Source organism: Lissotriton vulgaris, chromosome 9 (assembly GCF_964263255.1).
Source record: "Lissotriton vulgaris chromosome 9, aLisVul1.2, whole genome shotgun sequence".
Lineage (NCBI taxonomy): Eukaryota > Metazoa > Chordata > Amphibia > Caudata > Salamandridae > Lissotriton > Lissotriton vulgaris.
Window position 1 is genome coordinate 649,469,311 of NC_141697.1, and position 19,983 is coordinate 649,489,293.

The 19,983-nt window shown below is 45.3% G+C and overlaps 1 protein-coding gene across 7 annotated transcripts in view; it reads left to right on the top strand.

Moving 5' to 3' along the window:
- EHBP1L1 (EH domain binding protein 1 like 1) overlaps positions 1-3,990 on the top strand; it is a 289,110-nt gene extending 285,120 nt beyond the window's left edge. For 6 of the 7 annotated variants that reach the window (XM_086938339.1, XM_086938341.1, XM_086938340.1 and 3 more), the window contains one exon: positions 1,736-3,986. In XM_086938339.1, coding sequence (XP_086794465.1) covers positions 1,736-1,823 — 88 coding nt within the window. In that variant the 3' untranslated portion in view covers positions 1,824-3,986. Of the gene's footprint in view, positions 1-1,735 lie in introns of all 7 variants that reach the window. The other variant, XM_086938343.1, reaches the window with a different exon arrangement.
- The last annotated feature ends 15,993 nt before the right edge of the window (positions 3,991-19,983 follow it).

The window sequence follows — 19,983 nt, forward strand, 5'->3', positions numbered from 1 at the left end:
ATGTCTGTTCGGCAACTTTGTTTTGTTTTGAAGAGACAAACTTCGCAAGCACTAGTTTCTTTCATGAAAATGAAAAAAATGGCCCTAAGCTGCCTCTCAGGAACAGGGCTCCCTGTAATCTCACATTAATGAGAGCGCCCTTTTCACCAAAGTACAAAAAAGTGTACACCAGCAAATGTAATTGCTGAAGTACACTCTTGTGCTATGTGCTGTTGTCCATTTATGCCAAGTGTCTTATGTGCCAGATAGTGCCTCCACTTAGGTCACTGTAGCCCATATCACTATCAATCCTATATCGCTATAGGTCTTTTAATATGTTTGTGAGGAGTAAGGTTCACAGGCTTACAGACTATGGAACTTATTTATAAGCCCCTTGCCCTCCGGGGAATCACTTTTTCTGACTCACAGGTGGCGCAGGAGCCTGCTCCATATTTACCAGACAACTCTAAGCAACTTTTTTTTCCTTATTGCTGCCTTGTAAATATTGTTCCCTTTAACACCGTTTTTTGCATTGAAGGGGCGTGCAAAGGGGAGGAGTAAGGGAGGCACAATGAAAAGGAGGCATTCAGCAGTACATATAGAAGAGGAAAAAACATCTTGTGTTTTTGTTTGTGCTGGAAGGTTTCCCGTCCTGCACAAAAATAATCATCCTGCCTGCGTTGGTGCACGGCAGCCCATTGTGCGCCAGTGCAGGGGAAAAAGACAGGAATGCACCGTATCTGATAGATACAGTGCATTCCTGCCCTTTTCTTTTACTGTAGGGCAGCACAGCAGGAAGGCCTGTGGCGCTGTCTTACGGCAAAAACTCATACATGAGGCCCTGAATGTGTACCACACCAGGAAAAGAACTCTGAGCAAACTCCCCTGCAAGCATTTTACTTCATCTCTTGTCAGTTTTTTCATACATTCAAGCGACAGTCCCTCACTGAGCCCTATACGTACACCTCGTGGAACACAGGAGGGATGATCTTGTTATTAAGTGCCTGAACACCCCTTACCATACACCTCTGCAACATATTCAAAAAACTCTTTGTTGAACTTGGCATTCACTGCTGGGATTTTTAAATATATTTCTGTACTTTTTAACACAAGCATATAATCTCTGAAATGCAATGTAACTTCTATATCCAGAAAGATAAGGTAATGGGGTTATATAGGATCAGATATATTGGTGGCAGCTAAGTAGGTGGACGCGTGTGTGTCTGCCTTCATGAAGAGCTGACTAAGATTCTTTATATTTGCTGTTCCAATTCATCAAAGCTACCCATTCATAATGTTCCTAATGAAGGCAGTCCCCATCCTGCATTCCCATTCCAATAAACCCTTACCCAAATAGGCAATTTTTGTACTTACTTCTGAAGGTTAGGTACTACAAGTGTTATCTTTGGTTGTGACAAATTGTGGTTTCTTCCACAAAAATTAAGAGTTTCTTTAAGCTTCATATGTTTGTTGGCGGTAGTACCTTAGACCTACTGTTTGAGCAGCAAATTAATTGATTTAACTCCCAACACTCTCTTCTACATAACATTTCCCTTCTGTTTTTCTCACATGAGCATTCGCAGACTTATTAAGTTGTATTACTTTATCGACTCTACAATGGGGACTTGTTTTAGCATCTCCGTCGATGAACTTTGAGCTCGAATTTACTGTGAATTTAGTTGAATATTGGTCACTTTGTGAGATCCTTTGTTTCCTACAGGGAACCTGACTGTTATTTGTTTTTCTTGCTCTATAGGGCAGTAGAAGAGGATGAGCGTCTAGAGCGGGGCTTGGAGCAAAGGCGCAGGAAATACAGCAAAAAAGAAAAGTGCCGGATCAGCTAAAGCAGCTATGCTTTTCCCTTTCTATGGAAAACTGCCAGTAGAGCATACTGCGAATCAAATATGAATGTGGCCATAAGTATTCTTGCTGTACCCCTATCAACGGAGGATTTGTAGATTAATGCTTCTTCAATGAACTCTAGGTGCTGCAATGGGTAGGGTAACAAGTAGACCATGTGGACTCTGTGGTCTTGTTCTCCTGTCACTTTCTGTAAAACACACTCTATGGACTTACCACACCAATCATAGAAGCTGAGGACAGTAAAAGCCAAAAACCATGTCTTCCAATCCTAAGCCTACCAAGAGGCGAAACCTCCATACAACAATACCATGCAACACAACATGTACCAACCAGCGACAGTGACAGCTACTCCACCTCCTATTGAGCTACTGCCTGAAACCTTAAACAGCCAATTGTAAATAACCACCACTTTGTTTAGCCTTAACACCCACTGGCCAGTGAGACTAGGAACCCTGAAGCCATAAAGTCGCCTTCTGTACCTCCCTTCAGACCAAGAACATGACGACCTTAGCACCACCTCATGAGGCCCTAATGCTTCTAGAGGTAATTACAGCATAAAGTCACCATATGCCGCTCTGTCCCTAGAAACCATTTTATCCACAGTCATAGCACCACCTCTAGTTGCTGTGTCCCCACCAGTCAGGTTCCACTGCCATAAACCACCTTCTTCACTCTTATCAACAGTGATAACAGCCATAACACCAATCCCTGCAAATCCACTTCCCTCAACCTGCCTCCTACAAGTAGACCGCTACTAATTTCTACTTTCCGAGTACCACTGAGCGGTGGAACAACAGCTGGGCTACCACTGCATCCATAGATAAATAAATATGAGACACCACTTTGTTAAAGTTCATCCACACCAACCAGAGGAAACACATCTGCATCACCTTCTTCAACCTTATTCCTATGGACAAGAGAGGCCCGGAAGCATCCATTAAGCTACTCCAAGTGCCAGAATATTCAAAATGTTTCCACTTGAATTTTCCAGTGGCCAAGATGGCAGATCCTAACCGGATAAAAGTGGGTGGGGTGGAGAAGTGATAAAACAAACTACCGGGGTAAAAGCAAAATAGCTAGCGTCAGGAAATGTGTAGGACATCTTTGAGGGCTGACATGTTTTTGCAGCTTTATAAAGCAACAATTTTGATGCAGGCTTTCAGAATTCTTGCCCTTTTGAATCCCTTTCTCGTCCATTTTTGCTCCACTGTTAACACTGATAACAAAGTATTTCGGATGGATGAGAAATTAATGTATTCTTGAAATGGATTTTACATGGTCCTTCATTACACATTTGAACTGCCTCACCCTTCCTTCGGGTGAGATCTGTGCTTCTTCTGAACCAAGCAAGCGGTCTTATCTAAAGTCTATTTCTCCTCTACTCTGTCTCTCACTTTAGCTCTGATCTCCAAGTTTCCTAACTAGGCCATGTGCTGTCCACAGTTTCTCTCTTCTCTAGTTATTTCCCAATATGGCTCCTTTTCCAGAACTGCACTGTGTTCTTACTTTCCTGGATTAGACATTGTATACAATTGCTCTGCCCTATATACTGTATTCCTTCAGTCAGTTTGATCCTTGTATCCGTAGGCGCGGAAACACAAGCATATAGGCAGTTTTATAAGATCCATTTGCAAGCTAGTGCAAGATGGCTTGGTTGATGTGATGGATCATGGAAGGCAGATAGTCAAAGTAAAATGACCGCTTTCCACGCAGATATCTTCAACCATAAACGCCTTTGCCAAGGACAGTGTACCACACAACACAATAAAATCAGCACAGGGTGTGATCCCAGCACTCAATGGATTCCTATATCCGGGAAAAAGACATCAGGTGCAGACAAATGATAATTTTGCTTTGACATGATTTACAAACTTCAGAGTTTTAAGTTTATTTATTTTATGTGTATTTGTGTGTGTGTGTGTGTGTATATAGGGGGTGTTTATATGTGTGTTTTAAGATTTTGCAGAATGTTACCGAAATATGAAGGGGGGGTTAAGACCTCTCTTTCAAAAGTGCCTTTGAGTACTGGTACGAGAAGTTACCTAAGCGCCTTAAAACTGTTATGCACTGGACGCTCTTTCCGTCCCAGCACCTGTTTTTGCACTCCTTGTAAACAACGTTTGAAATAAAACGAAGGGAAAAAATCAATGGATTTTGTAGTCTTTGTGCACACAAGTTGCCTGCCTCACAATGTGTGCTTGCAAGATGGCTTCTGGGTTTTTTTGTGTTTTGCATTAAGTGATAAAACAATGTTTGTGGCAGCCTTTGATGATGCACGATGTCTGTTGTGACTTGAGTTAGCTGCCTCAGCTTATGTGATGGTAAGATGGATGCTTGGGCATGGGTGAGACCCAAATTATTCTCTTAGCATGTTGGAGAACAAGAAAGCTGACCTCATCTAAAGAAGGTCGAGTTGTAAAAAGGTGTCTTTTTGGAAATAATATGATTGTTGTAGTCTGTGAAGCCTTATTACAAACTGAATATTGCACTAAATAGTGCTAATCACTTCCTACAAAATTGTATTCACCAACCTCTGTCTTTCCTATGTTTACTGTGAGGAGATCTCCGCCATGATGGTAGAGCTCTCCACACACATAGGTATATGTTTGGTAGTAAATGTAGGAGGGACAAGGGGGAGTGACTTGAACATGGGGAATACTTATTCCTACGGGGCAGGGGTTGAGGGAAAATTAAGGAGGGATTGGGTGTGGGACATGCTAATACAAACATGCACCCATAAAAGAGTAAGACACTTACTGTTCTCAAACTGCACCTCTAAAGTTACTACAGGCCTGAAGGTGTCAAAACAGGTGCAAATGTATTCCAGACCAGCATTGGAGTACGTCAAGCACCAAAGCACCACCCACTGTCACTAACAGGTGTTGCAACACACTCCCCTAGAAAGCAATAAAGGTGAGGAAATAAATATAATACCCCAAACGAACTAATTTAAAAAAAACTAAGTTCAACATTTAAATTATGTACATCTATGTTTGTAGAATAGGTGGCTGTAGATACACATGCTCTTCATTCTCCTGCCATCTAGTGTTGGTCCCAGACGTTTGCAAATAGTTTATTCTATAAAGAAGTTTGAGCCATTAGACGTGTTGTGACTCCACCCTTTGTCCACAAAGGACCAGCACATTGGCTGTGCCTCCGATTGTTTTCTTCCACTATTAGGCTTGAAATTTTAGGAGCGCTGTTGTGTGAGCAAAGTGTTGCACTCTGTTCAAGGTCCACTCAACTGAAATGCCAGGAACTGCGGTAGCGGAGAAGGTCCAACCCCTCCCCAGGTGCTTCACCCTCCATGCTGACGGGGAAAATCAGCCGTGGGCGGAAAAGAACAGAGGGAAAAGAGGTAAACAGAGAAATAAGGGAAGGATTTAGGTCTTCAATATATTGCCATTGGAAATTGGAAGAGGTGTGTCTGCAACTCCCCGTTGTAAGGCCAAGAGGAAAATGTCAATAGGAATACCTAAAAGAAAGAAGAAGAAGAACGTTTTTAGCGTGTTATACCTATAGTACACATCAAGCATAACCAGAAAAGCACACAAAACTGATGTTCCAGATATAAGTTTTTTGTGGTTGCTCACCCAGAAGTTCATTGTAGGTAATACAAAGATGACTCTAAGGGGTCGATTTCAATCTCGCTCAGATGGCCCTCCCAAAGCTATCTGTAGAAATACCTTCCGACCGACTCGTTCCGGGAGCCGTTCCGTCCAAACAACGAAGTACGCTGCTCAAAGGTGTCCAATTTCCGAACGACAAGCATGCTCCAAATCCAGCGCATTTTCTGAACGAGCCGGCTCCGCAAACGCTGAATGGACTCATACTGAGCCATTTCCAAAGCAGTTTCCGGCCGGGCAAGTACGTTGCATACTTCCTATTTATCAAACAGGTCGCCACCTCCTGCACGTTACAGCATTCGGAAGAGCTGTATTTCAGCTCCGATTCGCGCCACAACACGATCACCGCGTACAAGACAAAGCAGCCATGTATCCGATCGCGCATGTCATCCCTATACTGTACGCCTATGGTTGAATCAACAACCGTAACTGACATGTTCGTCACAGACGGTAAGTCAGACACCTACCACACACAAAAATGTCACGATCCCACGAAAGGCAACACACCAATAGTGGTTGGATGTCTATAACCTCCAGCTCTGTCCACCCCAAAGGGGGTGGATGTCCATCACTACCAGCATTCTCTACCTATAGGGGGTGGATGTCTATCTCTCCCACTATTGTTCACACCATAGGGGTGAATGTCTAACACTACCATCATTCTGTAACAATAGGGGGTGGATGTCTAACACTACCAGCATTGTCCACCCCTTAGGGGGTGTATACCTATCACTACCAGCATTCCCTACCTATCGGGGAGTGGATGGCTAACACTACCAGCATTCTCTGCCTATAGGGGGTGGATGTCTATCACTCCCACCATTGTCCAACCCATACGGAGTGGATGTCTAACACTAGTAGCATTCTCTACCTATAGAGGGTGGATGTCTAACACTACCAGCATTATCTTCCAATAGGGGGTGGATATCTATCACTCCCACCATTGTCCACCCCATAGGGGGTGTCTGTCTAACACTACCAGCATTGTCCACCCCTTAGGGGGTGGATGTCTAACACTACCAGCATTCTCTGACTAAAGGGTTGTGAATGTCTAACACTACCAGCATTCTCTACCTATAGAGGGGTGGATGTCTACCACTCCCACAATTGTTCACCCCATAGGGGGTGAATGTCTAACACTACCAGCATTGTCCATAGGGGGTGGATGTCTATCACTACTAGCATTCTCTACCTATAGGGGGGATGAATGAATATCACTCCCACCATTGTCCACCCCATAGGGGGTGAATGTCTAACACTACCAGCATTGTCCACCCCATAGGGGTGGAGGCCGAACAATTCCCCCACCACCGTCATGCCAAGATTGTGTTTTGTGTGTATACTGCCAGAAATTGTAACACATAAATAAAGAAATTACAGATACCCCAATCACTGTAGTGACCAAAAGGTAGTGTGGGGTTCAAACCCCCCCCCCCCCCCCACACACACACACATTGTCAGGCACATAGGGGATATGGGGTATAACCCATCAGTGTAGTGACCAAAAGGTAAGTGTGGGGTTCAAACCTCCAGCATTGTCATCCACATAGGGGATATGGGGTATAACCCATCAGTGTAGTGACTAAAAGGTGAGTGTGAGGGTCAAACCCCCAGCATTGTCAAGCAAATATGGGCTATGGGATATAACCCCACCATCAGTGTAGTGACCAAAATGTAAGTGTGGGGTTCAAACCCCCAGCATTGTCAGGCACATAGGGGATATGGGATATAACCCCACCATCAGTGTAGTTACCAAAAGGTACGTGTGGGGTTCAAACCCCCAGCATTGCCAGGCACTTAGGACCCCATCATCAGTGTAGTGACCAAAAGGTAAGTGTGGGAATCAAAACCCCAGCATTGTCAGGCACATAGGGGATATGGGGTATAACCCCTCCCCCCCATCAGTGTAGTGACCAAAAGGTAAGTGTGGGGTTCAAACCCCTAACATTGTCAGGCACATATGGGATATGGGGTATGACCCCCCCCCCCATCAGTGTAGTGACAAAAAGGTGAGTGTGGGGTTCAAAATCCCAGCATGTGCAAACGATCAGGTATGAATATTTGGGACTAAAACGACAAGCAATGTAGTGAGGCAAACTGCTGTGCTTTAAAAAACAAACCTCAGTCATGTGCAACCAATCATTGCCATTGGGGGCTAACCCTGCCACCAATGTTCAATTGGACAATGTAAGAAGTGACCATCCAAATGCATATACTCACATTTGTCATTTGTTCACAAACAGACACACATGCAAAGGAATCATTCCGAAACCACAGTGTTGAGAAGATCCTGTTCCACACTGTGGCAGCAATGGGAAATTCTAAACATGATGAATGTGCAGACTAAAGAAGTAGGAGTCCCAGGGCCAGTGGGTAGAAAAACTCAAACAAACATCCACTCAATGCCCCTCAAAGCCAGTAGAAATACATGGCTGAAGATGCACTAAGACATTAAATCAAAGAGGGGACATAAGAGCTAGTTATTTAAAGAGGTCCTACTCCTGTGCTTCTTCAAGTACACATTTAAATCACAGAAAGGAGTCTGTTCCTCTAATGGGCAGATGCACTTCAGGTTGCTATCTGACTAGTGTTCAAGTCGCTGGGAGATCTCAATTTTAGATTGTGATGCTCTCACACACCTGTTAGGGTGTCATGCTTCATCATATGGTGCTCTTCGTCAGACCGGCGCTGCAATGTCTGACGGGTCTGGTGGTTTCTTTGGCGGAGTTCTTTTGATCTGAGGTCACCATATGTGAATCGTGTATGTGGGGTAAAAGTAAGTGACCAATGGTTTGTGCAAAGTGAATAGGTGACTTAAAATAGGCACTGGACCCATGAACGTTTAAATTTAAAAATGGGACCAGAACTAAGTCAAAACAGTGGAGCTACCAAGAGGTCTTAAGGTACCAGGGTAGCTGTTATGTGTGTGTGGTCAACATTTTTCTTGCCTTCAGAGCTCAAAAGTCGAGTGGCACTTCTTCAGGACCAAAAAATGAACAGAAGGGGTCCTCAGAGGATGAGAACGGCTGGGGGAACTCCCTGTAAAGTGGGGATGTCCAATTGGTGCATGTCTGATCCCTTATAAGGAACCAGAGGTGTGTCTCCACCTCACTTGAAGAGGGGTGTTACTTCATAGATGAAGAGGAGGGACCCGACCACTGGAGGGTACCACCGAATAGAAGGTACGGACACTGCCGCTTCTCCAACGCATCTCCCAGACGTCCGGATATTACCGGCACTGCAGAACGGCCGTCATCTTAAAGATACGGCCCACGTGATGCGGAAGTTGAAAGTCTTGCGATAGCGCTGCTCCAAACAATGTCGCCATCTTGTCCCAAACTACCACTGCCTGACTATCTAGAAAAGCCTGACTCTGCCTGAAAGTGGTTCTATACTATGAAAAAGGAAACGGAGTGGGGGACAATCACTGGCGAACGTAGGGAATCGTGTCTACGATCCCTCATGTTGGAAAAAGGATTTCCTGATTAGAATCATGAATACATGCCACAAATAGTGTGTTGACCTCATTGTGTGAGAAGTGTCACGTGCAGTACCTAAGGTTAAGTACTGTTTATAATGTAAACGGAAGCGTGCCTGGTGGTATAGGCACGAGGCTGCCCTGTGTAGGTGTCTAAAGCTCGTGCTGTCTATTCATGCATTCATAGGAGTGAGGGACAATCACTAACGAACGTGGGGAATCGTGTCTATGATCCCTCATGTTGGAAAAAGGAATTCCTGATTAGAGTCAGGATTACATGACACAAATTGTGTGAGAATTGTCACGTGCAGTACCTAAGGCTAAGTACTGTTTATAATGTGGACGGAAGCGTACCTGGTGGTATTGGCACAAGACAGCCCTGTGTAGGTGTCTAAGGCTCCTAATGACTATTTGTGCATTCACTCCAGGTAATCAGATGTTCAGTATACATACACAAATAATCAAGAAGGAGGGAGGAAGAAGCTGCCATCCATTCAGCTTCCTTTATTCAATATCTAACGAATCATATATGGAATGGATCACTTGTCCTGCAAAACCTGGGTTTGCAATTCTCGTGTTGCTACGTCCCAATAAAAACCCTTATTCATGTGTAAAAGATGGAAATGGCTGTATATCTTGGTTCTCCGCCTTCTATTCACATGATTGCATCATCATGGGGTTAGTGGTTATGCATCCTCCACCCGGATGTGTACCCCTGGTTAAAACAGTAGTGATCAGTGATATTGTAGGGGTCACACGCGAAAATTCTTAAAAAATACTCGTACAACTAGGAATTGTTTTAATGAATCTGAATTCGAGTTATTGGTTAAAAAGCTGTAATGGTGCGTCTGGAGATTATTTAGGAATCTCATGTACTCTGAAGGTCGTTAAAAATGGTCGACATGTTTCAGCCCTTGCGTTGCCTATGTAGGTCAGTAGGGCTTTCTTCAGGACCAAAGGTGAATTAGGTGAAATGAGACTATGGGTGTCTCTAAGTGTATTTCCCCTAAAAAATATATATTTTTAAGGAAAAGGTGAGTAATAGATATATTAATCTGTATCCTGGTGAGGTCCAATGGTACCTGTAAATACAAGAGGGTGGGGGATGGTAGAGGGAAACATAGACATATGGAGAGGGATGATTATCCAGTCTTCCTGTCTGTTTAATAATCCATTTAAAATAAGGCTAGCAACTAGAAAATGGCAATACTTCATCAAAACCAATCGTCTTTTAATATGGCAAATAGTTCACTCTCTCAAATCTCTCAGTGTTTTTATTATTAAAATATTTCATAGGAGTGTGTTGGCAAAACCACTCCACTTATTCCTTTCAAAAGAAAATAAAAATAAATAAATTGCGAAATGCTGGTAATTGTTGTTATTTGTTGGTATCGCAAAACCAAACTTTCTCCAATTCTTACCCTAGACACACACAAATAAACACAAAGAATACTCAGGGGACAAATAGTTCCCTACCCCCAATCCCCGAGGCTCAGTGGTGAGATCTTCCCAAGTTCTGTGGTATCTCGCCCAGTAAACAATTCGGCAAAACATAAAGGATATATGTGAGGCTTTATCAATTCTCCTTGGTGTGTTCGCCCAGTTCACGCATCTAGTGGTATTTACGATGTGAGGTAGATCTGTTGTTAGGTCGATTGGTTGGCTATGTATGTACATAGCGCAGTTGCGTCAAGAGGTAGAAAGTATGAGGTAGATCAGTAAAGAGGTAGCTCTGTTTGTTAAATTCCTGAGTCAGGTAGTCCCATATCCCCTATGTGCCTGACAATGCCAACGGGTCATGAACTCCTCTGAGATCAACATGACTGTTCATATTATAATATACATATTAACCGCATATGATCCCTAAGGGAAAACAGACTAAAACTGACCTAAGGAAGTACATCCAAGGCCCGCCAACAGAGGACATGGAGGCCAAGAACCTAGTAGCGGCAAAAAGAAGTGCATCACCAGACAATGCGGAGAAGTTGGAGTGAATGTTAATTGTTAAATGTTGAAGGATTTTGAATCTCGCTGGGCCCGCAAAGCTAAAGGTGATGCTGTTCCGCATAGCGTGTCTCTCAATAAATGGAAGACCCCACACTTACATTTTGGTCACTACACTGATGGTGGGGTTATACCTCATAGCCCATATTTGCTTGACAATGCTGGGGGTTTGACCCTCACACTCACCTTTTAGTCACTACACTGATGGGTTATACCCCATATCCCCTATGTGCTGACAATGTTGGGGGGGGGGTTTGAACCCCACACTCACCTTTTGGTCATACAGTGATTGGGGTATCTGAAATTTCTGTTCCCCCCTTTTGATCATATACTGTGAAAATGTATATTATAATTTTCGCAGTCATAATGATCTCAGAGGAGTTTATGACCCATCACCACGAAGATCAAACTTTTCAACGTCCCGGAGAAAAGAGCACAGAAAATAATTACTGCTCGAAAGTATTTCGTTATGTATCTTCTGTTCTAAAGATGACTTTATTTTCCTTTTCTTTTTTGTGCAACAATGGTGACATTCATTATATTGTATTAGACTGTCCTATTGTTACAGAAGAGGAATTGGAGTTTTGTCTGTGCCATCTGTAATACAGCTTATGAAACATTAGAACGTACTTGATCAGATATTTTTTCAGTGACCATATTTTACGAAATTGCAGTATAAAAAAATAAAGCTTTCATGCATACTTTGTTACTTGAAATATTTGATAAACCCTATATTTCTGAATGTTATTTTCTAATTTCTATTCTTCTCAGTTGTGGTTCCTATTCATGTTCTCCCTATAGAATATATAGGACCAGTACTGTATATTATAATAGTACTATCCTATATATTCTTAAATGAGTATGTGATTTGTTAGCGGAACAGTGTGCAACCTCTAAGCACTACGACAGAATGTTCCAGAATTCTACAAACTATAAATTTGAAAAATGTTAATGCATACATTTCTATCTAATATGAGGTCATATGTGTTTAACCGTTTTTTTTACTTGTTCTTCTGACGTCAGATAATGTAGTGCGGGAGTGTTTGGAGGTGCGTCACAAAAGGACTGACAAAAGTGAACCGTTCCCACCCAATAAGGAGCAAACTTGTGCTCGGAACACTTTAGCCAATAAAATGTCCATGTTGTTCCACAGAGGAGGAGAGAATGGCTGTCAATAGTTCTACTTTTAATGCTTCACAGCCAATGAACATTAAGCTTCGGAAGGTCCTGCTTGGAACACGTTACCCAATTAAATGTCCCTAATACTCTGCGGAGAGGGAAGGAATTTCTGACAACACTTCTACTTTCAATGGTTTACAGCCAATCAACATTAAGCTTGGGAAAGTCCTCTTTGGAACACGTCAGCCAATCAGATATCCCTCCTACTCTGCGGAGCGGAAGTGAATGTCTGCGAACACTTCTACTTTCAATAGGTTGCAACCAATCAACATTAAGCTGTGGAAGCTCCTCCTTAGAGCACGGCAGCCAATCAGATGTCCCTCCTGTGAGAAATTGGCCTGGCATATGATGTCCACTATTCTAGTGGGCACCTTGCACCAGTCCAAACGACCCTTATTGATGGTAGGTTTAGACAACCTTTATAGAAAGCTAACCCAGTGGTAGCTTTGGAGAGCAGCCTTCAGACTAAGTCTTGAAGGAATGTAAAGCAGCTTGTTTTACCAGTCTGTAATCTCTTGAATGATCAAATGAAAGAGCACCACGCCAGGTATATATATAAAATATATGTATTTATTCTAAATACAACCCCTAGTCTCTTTATGAGGCTAGAGGCAAAAGTACAATGCAAGAACTTAAATAGCACACAGTAAATTAGCACAGTATACAATTTGCCCTAGGGGCCTCACAAACCATGTACTAAGAAAGTGGTATAAGAACCACATGAGGGACAGAAGTTAGGCCTAGGGCCTGTAGAACCACTGGGGCAACCAGAAACCACCCACGGTAGGGACGCAGGATACCCATGGGGACGCGTGCAGTGTCTAAACACAGCCGCAAATCACCATTGACTTCTATGGCAAAAGTTAAAGTTACAAAGTTACAGTGTAAGTACACTTAGGAGTGGACTACAGTGAAACCCTTTCAGTACTGGACACTTCGAGAGTCAAGACACACGGGAGTACCGAAGTACTCGTGTTACCTCACCCAGGGAAGCCGGGTGCATAGGTGTCTTTTTGTGTCGGGTTTCGTCGTTGATTCCAATGGAGAGCTGCAAAGAAGTGCTGCAGGCGTCCAGGAGAAGAGTGTCTGGATGGATCCAAGGGTGTATCGGAGATCTGAAGAACCTTAAAGCAGAAGGGACAGAGTCTGGGTCACTAGCCAGTTACCAGAATGGCGACAGGAAGATGCCAGCCAATGTTGGGCGCTTTCAAGTGAAGTAGGTGAAGCTTGCCTCTTCAGCCATGAGGTCCAGGAGGTGTTGACGACAACCAGGAGCTGGATTAGAGCTGTCCCACATCGGATATCGAGTGCTGCAGCATCGGTATCCGGATTGGACCCAACAAGCCTTGGCAACAGCAACCCACGCAAGTTGACAAGATTGGCTTCGATGCAGACCATCAAGGTCTGAGGGACTCACCCTTTGGAGGGAAGTCAGGGCACTTCTGGAGCAACCAGGAAAGCCAAGACACAAAGTAGATTCCTTCATGGAGACCCACTAGCCAACAGACTAGTGATCGCAAAGGCGCCTCAGCTGAAATGCTGAAAGTGGGCCCACGGAACACTCGTGGAGTGTAGGCCCACAATCTTCAATGCAAAAGGGGCTCAGGGCTCAGGGCTTGGTCTTCAAATAGCCCAATGCACAACTTCAGGAAAGCTCATGAAGTTGATGCACTAGCAAATGTGCAGGATGTCCAGGAGTTCCGGTCCCATGTCTCTCGTGATAGCTACAGGTCTCAGCTTCGCTGGGGACTCGTGTCAGCCTCGGAGATGTCTGGAAGCCTGTGATGCAGGTTCTTCAGGATCCAGTGGGAGCCTCGAAAATGAAGACTGGCAAGATGCTTCTTTGGTGCCTGTTTGAACAGGGGAGTCACTTCTTCCGTCTTTCAGTCGATATGTCAAAGGTCTAAGATTTATGTTTCAGAGTTTCGTCCAGGGTAATCTAAAGTCTCAGTGACTGGGTTCCTATACTTATACCCAGTTTAGGGGTTGGACTAACTTTAGGGTCCCACCTATAGGAGGACCTGGGGAAGGGGTGGTTACACCCCTTCCCCTTTGTCCAGTTTCATGCCAGAGGGAAATGCATGAGACACCTTGTGTGCCCCAGGCAGTGTCAGAAAAGCATTCACTGAATACAACCCACCCTGCCCAAATACACTAAAGCCTTTTCTGTGGAGGTGCTGGCACCTCCCTGGACAGGAAACCTATTGTTCAGGCCTCACCTGCCGGAGTTCATCCAGCAGCAGGAGGTCAGACTCGTGTCTATGGCAGCAGCATCCATTTTGTGATGCTGAGGCTCTTTTAAACCTTTACCGGGTAAGTAAGTGTGTACATGTCTTCTCCCTCTAGAAGGGTGGAATTCTACCCCTGCCACCAGAACTGGCGGGGGGTAGAATTCCAAAGTGTTTGACACCAAAAAAAACATGTCTTGATTAAGCCATTCCAAAGTTAGCATTAACCGCGAGGATTATAATGCACTTAAGAGTATATGGTATGGCTATATCATAGAACAGCTATAAGGAAAAGATTCTGAAAGCTGCAGAGGGGCCCAGCTTATGCTAGGGCACCCTCTCACACAAAATCAAGCACTCTGCCTTCAGAATTGTAAAGGCCTGCCATAGGAATGACTTATAGGTTCATATGTGTCTATACATATAGGTAGATATAGGTATTCAATATCTAAGTAAGGGGTGCTTCACCACCTTACCCAGGCTGCAAGTGCAAACCTGTGGCGCCATTTTTGAACGCTTTCCAGGGTGACATCATACATGCTTCAGCCCCTGGTAGGCCTTTGGGGTACCTATGCCCTTGGTACCTAAAGTACCATATACTAGGGACTCAAATGGTAACCCAGTAAACAATCTGGAGTGTCCCTAATGTACAGGTAACCAATTTAGAGAGAAAACAGCTAGGCTGTGGCCCTGATTAGCAGGGCCACTGTCAGACTAAAGTCAATAAACCAGTGAAACAGAGCAAAAAGTGGGGGTAACCATAGGAAGCAGATCCTACTCTCCTACACCTCCTACTACGCGGAGAGGAAGTGAATGGCTGGCAACACTTCTACTTTCAATAGTTCGCAACCAACCAACATGAAGCTCTGGAAGCTCCTCCTTAGAACACGTCAGCCAATCAGATGTCCCTCCTACTCGGCGGAGGAGAAGGGAATACCTAGCAATACTTCTACTTTCAATAGATCGCAACCTATCATCATTAAGCTCAGGAAGGTCCTCCTTACAACATGTGAGCCAATTAGATGTCCTTGCTACTCTGCGTAGGAGAAGTGAATGTCAGAAAACACTTCTACTTTCGATGGTTCGCACCCAATGAACATTAAGCTTGTTGTTGGAACACCTCAGCCAATTAAACGTTAATTTTGTTCCGCGCACACATACACAACACGCCCTCCCATATATTAATACATTTCCTGTAACAAAGTGACTCTATCTGTAACAAAAGTGAAGACTGCCTAATAAATAAACATTATTCCACATTATATTAAAGAAATGCCGCAATACAGCGCATTGTTGTTTTCCCGATATAATTTCCACAGCCTACAGCACCCCCTCCCAACATGAGTGAAGCCCCGGGACTGCGGGCCCCGATATAATTTCCACAGCCTACTACACCACCCTCCCAACATGAGTGAAGCCCCGGGACTGCGGGGGCCCCGGTGAGCCCCCGCTATTATTTTTTTAACAAATATCCCCGGGACCTTTTTCCACAGCCTACGGAACCCCCCTCCCAACCTACCTGAAGCCCCGGGACTGCCGAGGCCCCAGTGAGCCCCCGCTATTATTTTTTTTAACAAAACTGAAGCCCCGGGACTGCGGGGGCCCCAGCGAGCTCCCACTATTATTTTTTTAACAAATACCCCCGAGACCTAGCCCACCCAGGGGCCTCATTAAAATAAAACGCAGGGCAACCCACGACCCCTGCGCCAATAGCGCTGATTTATTTTTTTGTAATGCTTTTTTGGGCCCTAGGGTTCTTTCTGGGAACCCCTGAGCAGGCCTAGGGGGTCAGGGTGTTTCGACCCTACCCCCTTCTCTTGTTTTATACCTTTGTTTCTCCGTATTCAGGTGACTCGCTTCTACCAAGCCACAAGATGGCTGCCAACACTTCCTGGTTTGGAGTGCTGGCAGCCAATCACAGTGAAGCTCGTGCATGGTACCGAGGCTCTGCCCAGATATTAAAACTGTTATTTTTCTAATTTTGCAGCAACTACTGAATGGATTTATACCATTTTTAAAAAAAGTCACTTTCTGACCCAAGCACTACCTTTCTGCCAAATTCTGAGTAATTCCGTTCAGTAGTTTCGGCTGTTGCCTTGCACAAAGTTTCCTATGGGAAAAGGATTTTTTCACTCTTATTTTTTGAATTTCTCAAAAACTACTGAACAAATTTACACCATTTAAAAAAAAGGTCACTTTCTGAACCAAGCTCTACCTTTCTTCCAAATGTGGGGTAATTTCGTTCAGCAGTTCGAGCTGTAGCTTGTCGCAAAATTTCCTATGGAAGTTAACATGGAGAAAATGACTTTTGGGACCCCCCTTTTTTTCTCAGCCCCCGCTTGACAAATCACCCCCAAACTGTTAGGATAGGAGCTGACCTGGATAGACTTTTGTTTGGAAGAATTTCAGTAAGATTCGTCAAACGACGCTAAAGTTATTAGCAAATCAAAAAATGTTTATTCTATGGAAACTAGGGTCTAACTATAACTACCTACTGGCGACCACCAGTAGGTAATGTAATGTTCGAGGCATGTGTGGCTGTAGATTCACATGTTTAGCATTAGCATAAGGCTGCCATCTAGTGTTGGACTCGGAAGTGAGTGTGCAAGTTGTATTTCTTTGAAGAAAGACTTAGGGCCCCATTAGGATGGCGGGTGAACTTTGTCCGCCCGCCATCTTCACGGTGAAAGGGACTGCCCGCCATAAGGGCGGAGGTCCCATGGGGGCAATTAGGATGCGCCCGCCACAGTGGCGAGCGCATCCCGCATTTTTAAAATTGTGGTGGGCGGTGCTGAAAGCATGGTCCGCTGCAATGCTAAAAATATATGTTGTGCATTTCGAAGTACGTGACAGGAACCGCACGGTGCCTGCCATGTTGTTCTTTGAAAGGCAGGGGGGTACGATAGGTACCCCCCATGTGCACCCCTCACCCCCGCAGGGGGCCCCCAAAGCAGACTCTGCAGACTTTCCGTGGCGTCAACGCGCCGCAGAAAGGCATTCACGATTGCACATTTTATTATGGCTGGCGGTGTCTGAAAGACACCGCCACCATATAGAACTCTTTTCTGCCCGGTTGACTTGTCAACCGGGCGGAAAAGCGGCAGACGGTCTTTCCGTCCGCCGCGGACCCCCAGCCATTATAATATGGCGGGGGTCATTCCTGCATGGATGGCGGGCGTATCGCCCCCACCGCCGGCCTGGTGGGGGCGATCCGCCCGCCATCCTAATGGGTCCTTAGAGTCACGAGTATTGTGACATTGTGACTCCTCCTCTTGCTAATAATGCCGATGGTCATCGACTCCATTGGTTTTTTTTTTTTTCCTTTTTATTGACAAATTTGCATGAACAGAGTACAGTTTTGCATTGAATCATAGCACTGTATACATTGGATCATTTGCGGAGTACGACGAGGGTCCAAAAAGCCAATTGCCAATTAGCAATATCTTGTACAACACAGTAAAAGCACCATTGATCAATGCATAGTTGTAGGCTGGAGTGACAACACTGCAGGGGAAAGAGCAGGCCCAACAGGAGGGGAATAAGGGCAGGGAAGAAGGTGACTACTGACCAGCACCGGCGGCCGCCGAGGGCGGGGTGCTAGCGGGAGCGCAGGAGAGGCAGTCTGGCTCAGATGTGAGCGAGTATGAAGGTATGTCACTAGGGGGCCCCATATGTCGAGTAGGCAAGATCTCGCAGGCATGAGGTCCCAGAATTCAGATAGTAGGGTCTGGCATCGCAATGCATCTTCGAGCCATTGGGAAAACTTAGGCGCAGGTCTGCGACCCCATTTTATGGATACCCTACGCCACACAAGATCAAGTCGGTACAAAAGGGGGTGGTGATGGACGGATCATCTGAACCAATCAAACACTGCCAAGCCATGCCTTCCCTGGACCGGAAAAAAAACCTGGTCCTAGGAAGCTCGATTCCGGTCCAGGGAAGGCAGTTCGGACTGGACTGTTCCCATGAGGCACAGGGTCAGACTGATTTGCATACAGCCATGTCTGAACTGGGGTGGCAGAGTGGACTAAAGAACGGTGATGGATTAAACCCAGATCTTTTGACTGGGTGCGATAAAGCCTGTGTGAGTATTTAAAGTGTATAAGACACAGGCGATAGTTGGGGGATAGTTTCTTCGCATGGATGCAGCAATTGAGCCAATCAGCCTGGGAGATATCCACGCCAAGATCTACGCTCCATGCCACATGGGCGCAGTCAGAGGAGGTGGAAGTGGCCGCCAGCGTGAGGGCATAACGTTTGGTAACCAACTTCCGGGGAGTGGGGGATGAGTATACTAAGTCAAGAGTAGACATCGAAGGAGGAGGCTGGGGGAACGTGGGATGCAGCTCCTGACAGATAGCCCACAACTGGTAGAAAAGCAGTGTCCATGGGGCCAGAGGCGGCAGGTAGAGAATAGAATGTGTTTCCAGGGTAGAGGTCCGCCAGTGTCGCCAGCCCCAGGCAGGCGGCATGTTTGGCCATACCAGAGGGCTGGAGGGGAGGAAATGCAGGATGCCGAACGATCTGCATCGTGTTAGCCGATAGCATCAGAGCATTGGAAATATGACGTAGTCCTACCCAGACCCAACGCATGGTCTCGTCGGTGTCCGCCTCAGCGAGTGGGTGTCTGGCAGGATTAAACAAGGCAGTGTCCAGGGGCCAAGGGCCAGCGAGGTCAGCTTCAACCGCAACGTGCAGTTGATAAGGAGTGAGGTGAATCCAGAAGTGTAAAAGACTGGCTAGAGCACTTAAGGCATAAAGCTTAAAATTGGGAGCTCCCATGCCGCCAACTGACATAGGGAAGGTAAGAATATCATATGCAATCCTGGGTTGTTTACCAGCCCAATTAAGAGATATGATCAGAGAGCGAATCCTACGAAAAAAGTAGGCAGTTAGGGGAACAGGGACATTCAAAAAAAGATAAAGGAATTTTGGGAAGACCACCATCTTAGCAATGGCTATACGACCAGCCAGTGTCAGGGAGAGCTGGTTGCAGTGAGGTTTTTTCGACTCGAGCCAGTCCACTGCACATCCGAAGTTGGCCCTCCAAAGGTCATCCACGTGTCTGCTCAGCCAGATACCTAGATAGTCTGGGGTGAATGGCGTAGTGGTGCCAGTAAGAGGAAACAGGACTGACTTACTTCAGTTTACCTGGATACCGGAGTATCCACCAAACCGTATTATCACGTGTACAAGAGGACTGAGGTTTTCTTGGGGGAGGCGGACATATAACATAATATCGTCCACATACATGGAGACCAAGAGGGTGAGGGCCGAAAAGCCAATGCCCTTCTGAGTATGGTTTTGCCAGAGACTGGCAGCAAGAGGCTCCATTGCGATGGCGAAGAGCATAGGGGACAGCAGGCACCCCTAGCAGGTGCCACGCCCAATAGGAATGGGATCGGAAATCTGTCCAACGATCCAAAGCCAAAGGCGGGCAGAGGAGAGAGTGTAGAGGAGAACATTTTATGAATAAAGATGTTGCTGAAGCGGAGACGCGGTTGGAGAAAGAATAAGAAGGGCCACTCCAGGGTGTCGAAGGCCTTAGTGGTGTCAAGTAGAGTAGAGCTGCCACTGCGGGAAGACTAGGGTTAATTTGAGTCATCGAGTCCATTGTTAGATTTTT